The following is a 15,159-nucleotide window of genomic DNA, read 5'->3' on the forward strand; positions in this document are numbered from 1 at the left end:
AAATTACACATAATACATTTAGCATCAGTACTTTTTATGATTTCAGATTACGACTGCAATAGAACTAATGCTGATTAAGTCATTTTATTTACCAAATTTCACAGGACCACAAGATTAGGGCTAGATCAGCTCTCAGAGGCCATCTAGTCTAACCCCTTCATTTTACAGATGAGGAAATGGAGGTCCAAGGGCATTCAATGATTTGCCCAAGGTCATGTAAGTTTCAGAGGTGGTATCTGAATCCAAATCCTGATTCTGAAACCAGTACTTTTTCCATTTTACGTGCTAAGTAAATGGGCAGTAAATTCTCTCAACTCCACAAGTTAAACATATTTCAGATACATTTTCCCAAAATACAATAGCAGACTAACCACTATCATCTGAAAAAAATTCAACTATTTCATTTAATTAAATGAGGAAGTTTATTTTTTACGGCTATTTTTCATACACAAGTTAAGAAACTTCATTAAAAGTTTCTTTTATAGTCCTCGCCAAACATTTGCCTTCACTAGATGGAAGATCGATGGAAATCAGGCAGAAATTAAACCTCCAACCACTTTTATGATATGCTCAAAAAATTTTTCATTTTTGTTAATCTTTTTCTCCTTGCATTTATTTAATTTGCCCTCCTCACCCTAACAACACCCAACTCTTTCAGCTTATGAACTTTTTTTAAACAAAATTTAACTGGTTAATCAGATCTGTTTTTACCCATCTCCGTATGTTAGGTAAGCACATATCATAATATCTTACTATGCTTAACTTAGTCTACTAGATTCAGGATTCAGTAGTTGCCAAAAAGTTAGGCAGGTTTTCTCAAATCTTTCTAAATAATCAATTCAGAAGGTTCCCTGCATTCCCATATCCTCCTTGTCTTTTCCAATTAAATTAAACTTCTAATAATTAATGATATGCTACGTGCTATTTGTAAAGATTTCCTAAAAAGAATATGGAGTTATCAAAAAGATATTAGAAATAATTCATATTCATTGATTTCTAAAGGCTTACCCAAAATTGCTATCTTGCTGATAGGGTTTCTATGTATTTTTAAATGTTTTTATCAGTTCAAATAAAATTTTTTTTAAAAAGAGTTCATTTTTATCCACCCACAAGATAAATATTTGAGCACTAACAAAACACTGAGTATCACTTGACTTTCAATCTCTCCAATTTAAGTCAATTTAAGACTATAGCAGGAAAACCGGCCAGAAAAACCCCCTCTATCAACCCATAACACTCAGCTCTTCTGGAAATGAATTATACTCTTTCAGAAGTCCTAAGCATCATTAGTCTATGGGAATTGCGCAAAAATAAAGTCATTTTAGAATAAAGTTAAGCACAACAACTTTTTCCCTTCTCCTTTCTTTCTGAAAAGGAGATGTCAAAGGGACAATAGAAATGAATCCTTAGATAAGTAAAGTTTAGTATTGCTCTAGATTGAGGCCAGTAGAGAAATTGGTGTGGGCTGACTTTAAATCACTTACAAGGATCTCTCAGGAATTAAATTGATTTACAGAGGATGCTAGCAAACTTTTCAATAAAACTGGAAATTCCCAAGAACATACTATGAGCAGAACAGGACTGAACAATCAACATTTATTAAGCGCCTGCTATGTGCCAGTTGTTCAGTCATTGCGTCCAACTCTTTGTGACCCCACTTGGAGTTTTCTTGGCAAGAATACTGGAATAATCTGCCATTTACTTCTCCAGCTCATTTCACATAAGAGGAAACTGTGGCAATCAGGGTTAAGTGACTTGCCCAGGGATACACAGCTAAGAAGTGTCTGAGGCCACATTTGAACTCAGATCTTCCTGACTCCAGGCTGGGTTCTCTATCCACTGTGCAGCCTAACTGTCCACTACGTGCCAGGCACTGTGCTAAAAACTGGGATGAATGAAAAGGAATTTGTAGTCCTTTTGTGAAAATAATTAATAACTAATTAATAATTAAAATTTACTGACCTACAATTGAATGCGTGCAAATGTATCAGTTCATAATGCAAGGAAACAAAGGATCTAAATAATAAAATCATAGCTAATTAAAATACATCATATCTAAAATAAAGTTCCCAAAAAAAGTTCAGACGAAGGCACCAAGGCTTTTGACGAAACATACAATTATTCAGGAAAAAAAGCAAACACCAGGGAGCTGTGTGACTCTAAGCTCTTAACCCCTTAGTATTCTACATGACTTTAAATTTCTGAAAAATTTCCCATTTACATGGTTATCATAGGATCCCAGAGACTGAGCTCTATTAAAATATAGGCCATTAATTTCTACCCCTCATTTTACAGTTAAAGAAACTGAAGCAGAGAGATTAAGTAACTTGTCCAAAGTCACCCACTACTGCATGTCAGAAGCAAGATTAAGTATCAAACTCAGGTCATCCTGAATCCAAGTACAGTATTTACCCATTATATCACTTAGCTTGCGTTTCATCATTCAGAAGAGTTCTCTCTATCAGTGACAACACAGGTGAAGTCCCTATTCTTTTTTATCTGTATTTTAGCAGCTTTTTCCTCACTTTATTCTTTCAACATTCTTTTGAAACAGAAACAAATTCCAGCGCATACTCTTCTAATGGCATGCTAGAAGGGTTGTTCTTTACCCTTTTCTGCCATTTTTCTTTAAGTTATTGAATTACTACTCCAAAATAATTCCACCTTTCACTCAATTCATATACTGCTTCTACTCTGAAAGCACTTCTAGTGTATTATCTGACTTTACTGAAGGCCTTTGTTTCTTTGTATCAACCTAATTACAAAATCAACATAAATCCATAAAGTCATAAGTAATTCTCCTGAGATGATCACAAATGATTAGCTTCCTATGACAGGCTTAAAGAACTTGCTTTATATGACAGGTTTAAGGAACTATGTACTTGAAGTTATCTGTTATTTCTTTAAACAGCCTTCTTTTAATCAGGTACAGTTGAAATGAAGTAAAGGTGTTCTGTGTAGAATAATGAATCCTAGTTCTTCTGCTACCATAGAGTGCCTGAGTGTCAAAGGAGTCTATTTCCCAAAACAAAATCAATTTAAAATTTAAAAGTCACCCAGAACTCTGAACAGTGGTATAGCAACCACCATTAAATTAATGTCACCCTAATTCCAATAATGACTGAAAATCATCACTGATTTGATTTTGATTGTACAAGAAGCATATTATATCACAATTATTATAAAGGCTTAAATATAAAGTGGAATAGTGGAAGCAACAAAGGCTAGTATAAACGAAGAACTAAATAGTAATGCTTTAGTGTGCAAAAATACTTGACAAAAGAATTGTTTGCCCAAATGACAGAGTAACATTGCTAATATCTGTGTTTTGAGACTTCTCATTGAAAGAGAACTTCACTTCTCATACTATAACAAAGACTGAGCAATAGACTATCAAGATATAATGCCCACAATACAAGTTTATAAGAAATTATAGATCATAAAATGCTAGAGCTAATATAATTCAGCTCCTTCATTTTACAGCTGAGAAAACTAAATCTCAGCTTAGTACTAAGTCACAGAACAGGGAATGTTCTTACTTTATGCAAATTTGACTTTAAGAATTCAGAAAGAAATCTGCATTCCAAAAACAACACCCATTAACTTTACTATATAGTACTGTTCTCTTCCTCTCTCCACTTCTGATCCTCAGCTTAGAGCTCCTAAGCCTCCCACTCTCCACCCTACCCCCCAAAAAAATAAAGCCTCCAAGTGAAAGCAGAACAACAGAAGGATAGGGGTTTTGGCTTGAGACCCCTCAGTAGACCAAGAAAGGAGACCTTTGCCCCACTCCACCCACCTGAGCATGGGTGTCTGTCTTCCTTCTGGTTCAGGTACTGTATTTCTGTATCCAGCACCCAAGGGTTGTTAGTCCTCTCCCATCTGTGTTCATGTCCAGGCCCCTTGTCCATGTCCTTGAACCAAGCCAGCCTCCTCCCTTTACAGGCGCATAGTTCCCTTCCTGCCCCCCTCCATTCTTCCCTTCCCCATTTCCATGGGCAAATTCACTTTAAGTAGAGTTCTGCAGAACAGTGCACTTACATAAAACAAGAACTATCTGTAATCTTAAGAGTCAGAAGAGTCCTTCTGAATCATCCATTCCAATATCCTACCCAACACATGAATTTCATCTACATCATCCCTGGGAAAGGATCAATCTGTGCTTGAACACCTCTAGGAATGGAGAACTTGAAACCTAATAATGCAGTTCATTTTATTTTCACACAATTGTAACTGTTATTTATAAATCTGGATCCCACACAATGATCTTAGGTTTTGTCTTCTGAAACAACCTCCCCTACCCCATATAAATCAAATCTCCACACAGCAGAAATGCTCTTTTGTTTCCCCAGCATTTAGCACAGTGCCTGGCAAACAGAAGGCTCTTAATAAATGTTTTCTGAATTAAACTGAATTGAAAGTCTCTCTTAAATCTCTTCTTCAGGCTAGAAACATCCCATTTCTTCAGAAGTTTCTCACTGATATGATTTTGCACCTGCTTACCATCCCAACTGCTTCAGACACCCTTCAATTTATCAACATCACTTTTTTTAAAATGTGATTCAGAAATTAATACAATCCTAAAAACATGATGTTACCGGCAGAGTACAATGGGTATATTAAATCCTCCCTGTTCAGGGCATCAGACTTCCATTAATATAAGATTTCATTAGCTTTCTCAGTAGTCATGTATTTATTATTGATTTGTACTGAACTTGTAGTTATTACTAAAAATCTTTTTACCACATAAACTGCTCTCTAGCCATGTGCCCCCAAAATAATACTTCTACAGCTGTCTTTTCAACCTAAGTGCATGATATTTATCCCTATTAATTTTACCTTGCTGAATTTAGAAGAAAGAGGCGCATATGGGAAGTGAACAGCTTGCTATGTAGTGACTGGGATAGGGTCAGAACCCAGGTGTCTCTTGACAATCATTCCTGTGTTCTTTCCCCAATAACACACTGGTTCCACAGTTATCTCTATGAAAAACAGAGTAATTCATAAAAATACCCAACCCAATTCCAAGGTATCCAACAGAAATACAACGGAAAACAGCGAATGCTTGTCAGACCAGATTAAAGTATGGCGATAGATATAAAGCTGAAAACTCAAATGTCACTAGTTAGCAGCACTAGAAAATTTCCACAGGTAGAAAAAAATTTAAAATTTTAAAAGTAGAAAAGTAATCTGGAAAACATCAATTTTCCTGCAAACGTACAAAAAATTAAATATCACTTTTTAAAAGTCTAATAGCATTAAATCAAAAATAATTTTTATGTAAATTACAAATCACTTGCCTCAACTAAGGTAGAACATAGACACAGAAGTCTATTAATTCAAGTACTATAGTTACATTTTTAAATTATTTTGCTAAAGTGTTAAATTATACATACCTGCAGGGCTATCAGCATTCTCTCCTGAGTGTAGCTGTATGCCAGTAGAATCTATAGAATTTACTGTAACTGTCTGTAGATTTGGCAACTGACCAGTGCTTAGACTAACCGGAGTTGAAGTCAAGGCTCCACCTGCTGCAACTTGACCAAGGGTGAGAGTCTGAACAGGTGTCAAAGTTATTTGTTGGGCAGAAGTATTCTGTATCTGTAAGTTTTGCAAGTTCTGTAAATTCTGTACCCCCTGGACTTGAAATGTCTGCCAGGTTATCTGTCCAGATGGGGTCACTGTCTGTGCCTGAATTAAAAAGGTTCCAGGATTCAGCTGCAACTGGAGATTTTGCAAGGCCTGTTGGGATATACTCTGGCCACCTGCTTGCACACCGTGGATTGTCTGAGGTGTGAGGCCTTGCACAATCTGAGCTTGACTAGTTGGCTGCTGAGACTCTTGGAGTTGAAGATGTTGTACAATAGGCTGTGCTGTAGAGACCTGAATATTCTGAGTCTGTGTCTCATCAGAGACAGATGACTGGATATAGTTTCCCTGAAGATCAGAAGAGTGCACCTGACTACCAGAAGTGGTCAAGCTATTGGTGTTTGGTGGTAATATACCTGAACTATCTATAGTAACAGGCAACTGTGATGAAGAGGATGTTGGCACAAATAAATCTGTATCAGTATTAGTTTCACTAATTTCAGGAGAAACTCGATCTCCAGTCCTTTCTGAATTATCTGAACTATCCATAGCTTGTCCGGTGTTAATCAAATGTCCATCAGCATTAATGCCTGCAGTCATTGTCTGAGAACTGCTGGAAAGTCCCAAAGAATCTAGATCAACACTATTGATCGGTACAAAGGTAATATTTCCTGGCAAACCAAGAGGCACATTAGCAACTACTTGGGCTTGTCCAGGAAAAGATGAACCACCAATTGTAACTCCCTGAACCTGGACTTGTCCAGTCTGCGATAAAATATTCTGAATATTAGAAGATGGTGTTCCAGAAGCAAGTAATGTTTGATTAGAGCCAGGAATGATCTGAATTTGACCACTTTCTTGATTTATACTCCCATTATCTGACGAGCCTGTGAAACCAATTTGGACCTGTTGACCATCTGTTGTTTGAATCTGAGGTATGACTTGATACTGAACGTTGGACACTGTACCATTAGATGAATCTGATCCTGATGCAACTGAAAATATCTGCTGGTTCTGCAAACTCTGAAGGGGAAGGACATATTGCCCACTTGAAGTTACTGTAGTAGTACCTGGAATTTGTACTATATTACCAGCTTCATCCTTTATATTGGTGGATGTTGCAGGCAAAACCTCCCATCTGCTTGGAGTTTCTCCTAGTTGTACACAAGTCAAGTCACCTGTCTGGACCCAGAAAAAAAAAAAAGTTGACATATATAATCAAATAACCTACACAACACTCTACAAAATATTTGTAGCAATTCTCCAACTTGACATTAAAAATTATTATGTCATTATCACAATAGAACCTACAATTAATTGCAGTAATGTGTGAACTCTATTAATTGCCAGAGGTGTTAATAAAGCCAAGGTCATGTGCTTAATTCTCACAAATAGAACATGGGAAAAAAATTGTCCCACAAACTGATCTCCCACCCTCCCCCCACCCCCCGTCTATGTTATCACATGCCACTGATCAAAAGAGGGGCTGTAAAAGATAACTCAACACAAACCTATCATCACTATCAGAAAAAAAATTCATAATACAAATCTCACTAATAACATCAGCATTGTATTACCTTTCCTCTGTTGTTTATTTCCCATTTATCCTGTATATAGCTTGTTTAAATATTGTTTATATGTTGTCTCCCCTATTAGACCGAGTTCCTGAAGGGCAGGGACTGTCTTTGGCCTTTCTTTGTACGCTCAAATTTAGAACAATGCCTAGAAAATAGCAGGCGTTTAATAAATGCTCATTAACTAACTACTTCTTTGAAAATGTAATACATTAAAAGTACTCTTGCAATTCTGCCTTCAAGTCTATCAGATGCTTAAATTATAAAATTTGTTCGCTAATGCTACTAATTTCAAATTCAAAGATAAAAATTCATTTTAACATTACCACACTTCTAGAGTAGCATTTCCCAAACTAACTGGCCAGACATCTTAGATTGTGAAATATACTGAACAAGTCCATAAATCAGGGAGAAAGGACCTAAAATACACCCAGGATAGAAAGGTTGGGGAAAATGTGGAGGAAAATAAGAATACTAAACCTATTTTCATGCCTCAAAACACACCCACCCACCCCTGCAATACACAGTATAAAATTTCATACTAAGGGAATAGCATCAATTACATCAAAATTCTCTCACAGATTCCCAAATCATATTGTGTGATTCAATAAGTTCTATAAGAAAATTTGTGTTATGTTGTTCCAGGGTAAATTTATATTTAACTCCTCTACTAGTAATCCATTAAAATGCTCTTTTTTCCACTGAGCTTTCAAATAAAGAAGTATATAAGTGACCTACAACTACTCCTTTTCATTAATGACAAAGGTTACTGCATAGTAATCACCTATCTTCCCCCAAAGGGTTTCCCACAGAAGCTGAGGGAACATGAGGAACATGGCTACTGCTTTATAAATAACCTGTTCTTCAAAATAAAAAGCAGGCTATAGCAGATTACCAAGTACACATGACAAAACCCAGTGATCTGCAACAATACTACAAAAATCTGAGCTCTTGTCCCCCCCATTTCTTCCCAGAGGATATCAGAGTTTAGAAAGCAGAGGCAGTGACAAAAAAAGCAAACAAGGCTTAAACACCACAAAGGAAGAAACCTCCTTGCCCTGAAAACTAGATAGTCAAGTCCTTGAGGAAGAATACTCCTTAAGAGAACATATATACAGATTGATACTCAGCTAAACTACTCCCCATCCACAATTATGAGTCCTCATTCCCCATATCCTAATGGCCAAGAACAGCTACATATGTTCTAAAGCTTCCCATAAAATTCAAATAAAGGAACTGAATTTGCATCCATTCAGTTTTCCCAACACAAACTACCTGAATACTTTTAGCAAAAAGATCATAGAAACCATGTTTAGCACATTTCTTAAAATCAATTTATCTTTACAGCTGACCTAAGGGAGTTCAAAATTTTCTATTTCATCATACATATTTTTCAATGATCTTTTGAGATCAATTCAAACAAACATTTATTAAACACTACTCAAAACATTATGCTAAGTCCTAGAGGAGTACCATGTTCAGATTAAGATATGGCATCCTTGCTTGCATGGCTCTCATAGTCTGGTGACAGTTATGTCCATGAATATTATGTAAGAAATATAAAATACAAAAGTCTATCAAGTATTTAAATGAGACATAAACAAAAATATAAACCTTTAGACAACAATTAAAACAACTGTCAGGGATTACACCTTCTATCTGGTTTCTAAATGATAGATCTGACTTACCTTTCCCCTTTTCCAAATGCTACAGTAGCAATTCATGTTTAAATTTCATTATCTTTGTTTTTAAATAAACTGAAAAATGTTTAAGTCTTTAACAAAACATCCTTAAGACCTTAAATTTCAATCTAAATGTTCAAAGTTTACCCTAGCTTACTATTAAAAAATATTTATTTAGAATTTTAAGAATTTATTATGGGTATCAATATTTCTATTAAAACCAAAGTGATTTTAAATACTGATTATGACATTTTCCCTTTTTTTCTTTTTCTGTGGAGGAAGATATTTAAAGTAGGCATCCTTATTGGAGGCGTTTCTTTTTACAAATTTACCACCTCCTTGTAAACACAGATAATCCAATTCTTTCCCATGCCAACTTACACAACAACCTACAACCTTCTGATAAAAAAAGTTTCTTGAAAATAAAATCAATTGTCACATTTGAAAATTTGATCAAAGCAGACCACACACACCTCATCTTCACATTATGCATCTCCTGATGAAGCTTTCTCTGCTTCCATATTGTTACTTACTCATAATGAACTTACCACTTCACTAAAAGCCTCAGATTTTTTTAAGTGGAAATGTCTAACTTATGCAACCCTGGGCAGGTAGCTTACATTTCTAAGCTTTTATTTCCTTCCCTATAAAATAGGGTTAAACAATAGTAATTATCTCACAGAGTTGTAAAAATGAAATACTATTAGTTTCCTTTCAGGGTATTTCACAATGAATTCTCTTAGCATTTCAAAGCAACTGTATAGTTTTGTAATCCAGTGCATCTTAAAAAAGGAATTTTATTAGACGCATACCTCTAAAAGGTAATAATATACCGCTAGCACCTTAAACATGTACAGATCACTTCACCACTACACACCTCAAGCCCTAGGAATTCACTTAAGTCATAGTCTAGGTAAAGGGAGTGTTACTGTTCCAAGGATTCCTTTCCTTTCTCTTATAGATACTGAAGACAACTCAATTGCATTTGAGCAGCAAAAGAAATGAGTTACAAAAATCCTTGTGTGTATTATGCTTTATAAACTGACCAATACCATAAGACAAACAAGAAAAATAAAAAGAATTGGAGGCAGATTCCAAAATGCACAGGCAAAAAGAATGGATAGCAGTTTTTCAGTTTGTTTTTAAAGGAAGCATTTTGTGCTCCACCAGCACAAAACGCACTTGCTGGTCAACCAAACCACCAATTTTAAGTCCTGAAAGGAAAAGGTGTCATGTGTTTCCCTAGCTAGGTTTAATGAATGATTTAAGAAATTTTAAATGAAATCTATATTAGAAGATGCCATTTTTCAAAACTAGTACTTCTGAAATACCTTCACTTCATAATACCCTAAATGAGGAATCCATCTTTCCACAATATATAAATACTCAGTCAGAGAGCCACCCATTGCTTAGGATAGCCCAGAGGTGGCACCAACGTTAGGATGGTTGCTATGGCAATCCATTGCAGCTGCTTTCTCCAGAGCAACCAGGCATTAAAATATGGGATGGGGGATGGATTTTCTTCCTGCAGACAAGAGAAGTCATGGACTACCTGTAAATAAGTAAGCATTCACAGTACTCCTGGGACATCTACAATATTTATTAGGGAATCCCTGTTTTAAAGTCTCTGTCCATTCAAACTGCTTAAGAGAAGTTGCTAAGAACAGGGAAAAAAAGGAGTTAAATTGGATATAAAAAACTGTTAGGTCAGCAGTATGTGATGAAGGATACATTTTTTTCATATATTCCATTCAACCACAAATCTTAGAAATTCTTTCAAAATTTTCTGACTTCAAGACAAATGCCACTTTGTACAGGAAGCCTTCCCAGTTCTACTAGAAAGATTACCTTCCTTACTCTGTAAATATCTCATGTGACATTAATTTAAATACTGTCTACATCAGAATATAAATTCCTTGGAGTGACTATTTTGGTGTTTTTGCTTCTTTGCAACCAAACCCTTAGCACAGTGCCTGTCATAGAATAATAAGCACTTAATAAATGTTTGCTGATTTATTGGATTCTGAGTAACTGGATTATTAGTGATTAGAGCATGCAAATGCTTAGTTTAATATAATTACAACAAATAGATAATAAAAGCGTCACTCTTTAAAAGGACAGTGCTTGAGTTCTCTTGTAAGAGTTAATCTAGTCAGCTTTCACTCAAAGAACCACTTACTAAGAACTAAATACTGTGCTAACAAGGCAACATTAAATTAGAAACCTATACTTACATATCAGGCAATCTTTCACAATATTTACTTGTCCATAGTACTGTATGTATATGGAGTACAGGTAATATTAAAAAAACCAATAACCTCAAATTTCACATTTATGCAACTTGTGTGAATTAATGCTGCTATGAACAGGGTCTCTTTCTAACTTTCAGATTTATACCCTTTAATAAGGGTGCCAAATGAAGTACCAAAGTAAGGATACAAGTACACCAGATTCTTGCAATAACAGCATCTTTGAGATTTGTCTACTCATGTTTAGGTCATTTTTATAAGGAGCAATGGTTTCTGAGTGAAACAACCTGAGTTGTTATTAACACTTTGGGACCTTAGGCAAGTACTTAGTACTTATCCTCCCTCCCTGGGTCTCAGTTCCATCACCTTTCAGAAAATGAGGGGAAAGACTAGATGATTTCCAAGGTCCTTTCTATTTCTACATCTATGATTCTATTAACATTTTCCTGTACAGAATTTATGACTAATTAAGCCCTTGCGGAGGAGATCCAAAGATCCATGTGTATACCGAACTTAACAACACTGCAGAAGCAAAGCTCCACTTTAGCCATCTGGCTTTTCAATTGCCTTTTTTCCCCAAAATATGAAATACTAAACCTAGCATAAAATTAAATTATGCACACGGGTATAAGAAGTATATTAATAAGCTATTTACCTTTTACACTAACAGAAATTAATTTTTAAAGTACTTAGATAATAAAAGTGTTCAAAGTAATGATAATTTGTCCATGGGACTAAAGCCCATTTTTAAACTGGCAAAATATTTTTCCTAAAGTTAATATTCAAACTAGTCTTAAATTTTACTCAAAATAAAAACTTTCATGTACATGTGCCAAAAACTACTCTTATTTCTCTCTTTCTGTCCTACATTCACCTGGCGGGAACTTTGGTTTCCTGCTATCAAGGAGCCCAAGGGAGGAGCTAAAAGTAGAGGTAGCAGCAGCTTCTTTCCTGCCACAAGTGACCAGCAGGTACCCTTCTACTTGCATGGCTGACATACATCTATCTATGTTTACACATACTTCTTCCTATTCCTCCCAACCTCCCACTTGTGACCTGATACTAAACTTGCTAAGTTTCAGCTAAAAAAAGATTTGCTTTATATTTTAAACAGATAAAAATTAAGTGAATAAAAGAACCTACTTCACAATTATACTTTTACAAGTCCTGTCAGTCATTTGATCTATTTTTGTGCCATGTGGAAAGGGATGTTATTGATACTTATTGATTAAGACTATCAATCTTTAGCTTACATTATAACAGCTATATCTTTTACATCATTTTTAGCTAGAATTTATCTAATATTGCTCCTGCCACCCCCCAAAAAAAAAAAACTCTTCAAATTACACTTTTAGTGCATTAAAATGAAGTAGGTTTGTTTTTTTTTTTTAAAGAACAATTGAATCCTGTGTTTCACTTTGGCAAAGTATTTCAAATCTCTGTAGTGTATAGCTCTGCACATTTATAACATAAAAAATTAAACCATCAGAAGTCTTAAGCTCAACTGGAAATCCACAGAGGTCACTTAATTATAAACATGGAAGAAAACAACAAGTATTTATTGGCAATCTGAATAATCAGTATATCTTAAAAATATGAATAAGGTCACTGCCACACTCACTATAACCAAAGAACGGTTTGGGGTGATTTGGGGTCCATTTTAATAACTGAAATATGCTGAAAAGTTACTGAAGTAGCAACACTGATCCTGAAGTTCAAAACTAAAGTGTTCCAAAAATTGTTTCCAGGTCATCCGCAGTGGACCTTCGTTTTAAACTGACCAGTTTTCCCATTTCCCCCCAAACACTTCCACAGCACTCTCAAGCCGCCTGTCAGCCCGGCAGTCCCAATCGCCCCGAACAATGACCGAAGCAGGGCCAGGTGTGCACATGTGACTGGTTCTGGCAGACAAAACCACGGGCGTACGTTAGCGTGCACACAAGTACAGATTCTCCAAGACCAGGCCAGGGCTTCGTTGGGGCATCTGCGGTAAATCCCGTCCCGCCTTCGCACGGAACACTCGTCTGGGCTGCTTATGCAAATGGCAGGCTGAACAATGCGGCCGCTGCCCCGACAGCCATCCCCACGGCTCCCGGAGGAGGCCGCCAAGGCCCGGCCCTCCCGCAGGGGCCGCTCCGAGCCCGCGGCGCCCCGGACAACAAAGAGCGGGCCCGGGCGGCGGCGGCGCCGCTCCGCCATCCATTTTGGAGCGGGCGCCTCGGCGAGGGGCGCCGTGACAATGGAGGGGCAGCCCGGGCTGGCTCCGGATTGAGGCGGAGGGAGCATAGCGAAGCGAACGGCTCCTTGGCCCGCTCCCTGTTTCTGGCCCCAGACGCGGGGCCGGCGGGCGGGGGGGTCCCCGGGCAGGCCGGGGCGGGGAGGGGGGGCGGGCTGGGGGAGGGGCAGGGCCGAGCGCGCCCGACTTACCGCCCCGGCGGGGTGATTCCCGGCGGCGGCCGGCTCCTCCTCGTCGTCGGGCAATGGCGGCCCTATCTTGCTGCAGGTAGCGGCCAGCAGAGCGAGCGGTGACGGCTGAGTGTCCTACCCCCAATGGGCGGGTTCAGAGAGGAGAAAGGAGGGGAGGGGGTGGCGGTTACAGCCGAGCGCGGCTCCCACAGGAAGTGCGACTCCTTCCCTCCAGCGGCCGCCCGCCCTCTCGCTCTCGCTCTCGCTCTCGGCGCGCGCACACCCCACCAGCCGCGCGCCGGGCCTCTACCTTCCGCCCGCCCGGAACCCCCCGGGAGGGCACCGCGGGGAGGGGGAGGGGAGCGCGAGCGAGGGCGCGGGGGGAGGGGGCTGGGCGCGTCGGCGCCTCGGGCGGGCCAGCTCCTCGGGGGCGGGGGCGGGGGCACGGGAGGGGAGGGGAGGGGAGAGGCGAGGGGAGGAGAAAGAGTGCGAGGGGGACTTTGGGTATGGGCCGGAGCAGCTCCTTCCTTACCTGGGCCGCCGCCGCTGCCGCCGCCGCCGCCGCCGCGCCGTTTCCGTGCTGCAGATACTCGCCGTGGCCGCCGCCGCCGCTGCCGCCGCCGCCGCTGTCCACGTCTAAGGCAGCCATTTCCTCTTGTTTCACAGGCTTTTCGGGAGCTGTAGGCGCCGCGGGGGGGCCGAGGGGGAGGGGAAGGAGGGGGGGGCCGGGCGGTGAGAGCTAGAAATTACTATAGAAAGCCCGGGCTGACAATCTCTCCCCTCCCCCTCCCCTCCCCTCTCCCCCTCTCCCCCACCCCCCGGGCTGGTGGCTCGCTCCCCCCTCCCCCTCCTCCTCTTTCCCCCGCCCGCCACGGCTGCCTGTAACCCTCCTCCTCCTCCTCCTCTTTTCCTCCTCCTCCTCCCCGCGCTGCCCCTGCCCCCTCTCCTCTCCTCTCCTCCCCTTTCCCTCCTCGCCGCTCTCACTCGCGCTCTCTCCTCTCGCACGGTCGGTCACCCACACGCACACCGGAGGGATGCGCTCCCAGCGGGACTCGGGGCCCAGGCTTGGGACGGCGCTTTGGGGGTGGGGGGGGGCACGGGATTCCTAGGAGCGGACGGCGGCCAGGGGAAGGAGAAAGCAGGGAGAGAGGCTGTGCCACCTCCCCGCCTCGCACACACTCACACTTCCCAGCCTCACACACACACTCGGAGGCGGCGGCGGCGACGGCCCCGGGGTGGTTGGGACTGGCTGCGGGGAGTGCTCTCTCACTCTGCTTTACGTACCGGTCATAGTGTGTTTAGAGCACCTCAGGCGGGACTCCCCGCCGCCTTACACATGGTGAGGAGCGGAGGCGGCGGCGGCGGGAGAGGATGCGGGAAGCGGCGGCGGACACGGCCGGAGCGGTCCGGGGGATTTTTTTTCCTATTTTGATTGACTGTGCGGGAAACACAAAAGGTGGAGCCTCTAGCCCGAAAGGGGGGAAGAGGGTGACAGCCCGCCCGGAAGTCCCGCCCCTCTTCTCCCCGTTCATTCGTCGCTACGCTCCCCGCCGGACTCTCTCATTGGCTGGGAAGCCCGTCGCTCGCTCGCCCGGGCGCCTCGCTTCCTGTTTGCCCCCCGGGTGGAAGAGGAGAGACAATGAGTGGCCGCGGCGGCGT

The 15,159-nt window shown here is 40.7% G+C and overlaps 1 protein-coding gene across 2 annotated transcripts in view; it reads right to left on the reverse strand.

Moving 5' to 3' along the window:
- Positions 1–14,921, reverse strand: part of SP3 (Sp3 transcription factor) — a 53,918-nt gene extending 38,997 nt beyond the window's left edge. Inside the window, exons 1-4 of one of the 2 annotated variants that reach the window (XM_072612353.1) lie at positions 14,785–14,921; positions 14,033–14,178; positions 13,522–13,635; positions 5,397–6,771 (exon numbers count right to left, since the gene is read on the reverse strand). In XM_072612353.1, the coding sequence (XP_072468454.1) occupies positions 5,397–6,771; positions 13,522–13,635; positions 14,033–14,178; positions 14,785–14,791 (1,642 nt within the window). In that variant the 5' untranslated portion in view covers positions 14,792–14,921. The remainder of the gene's footprint in view (positions 1–5,396; positions 6,772–13,521; positions 13,636–14,032; positions 14,179–14,784) is intronic. The other variant, XM_072612354.1, reaches the window with a different exon arrangement.
- Positions 14,922–15,159: the final 238 nt, after the last annotated feature.

Source organism: Notamacropus eugenii, chromosome 5 (genome assembly GCF_028372415.1).
Source record: "Notamacropus eugenii isolate mMacEug1 chromosome 5, mMacEug1.pri_v2, whole genome shotgun sequence".
NCBI lineage: Eukaryota > Metazoa > Chordata > Mammalia > Diprotodontia > Macropodidae > Notamacropus > Notamacropus eugenii.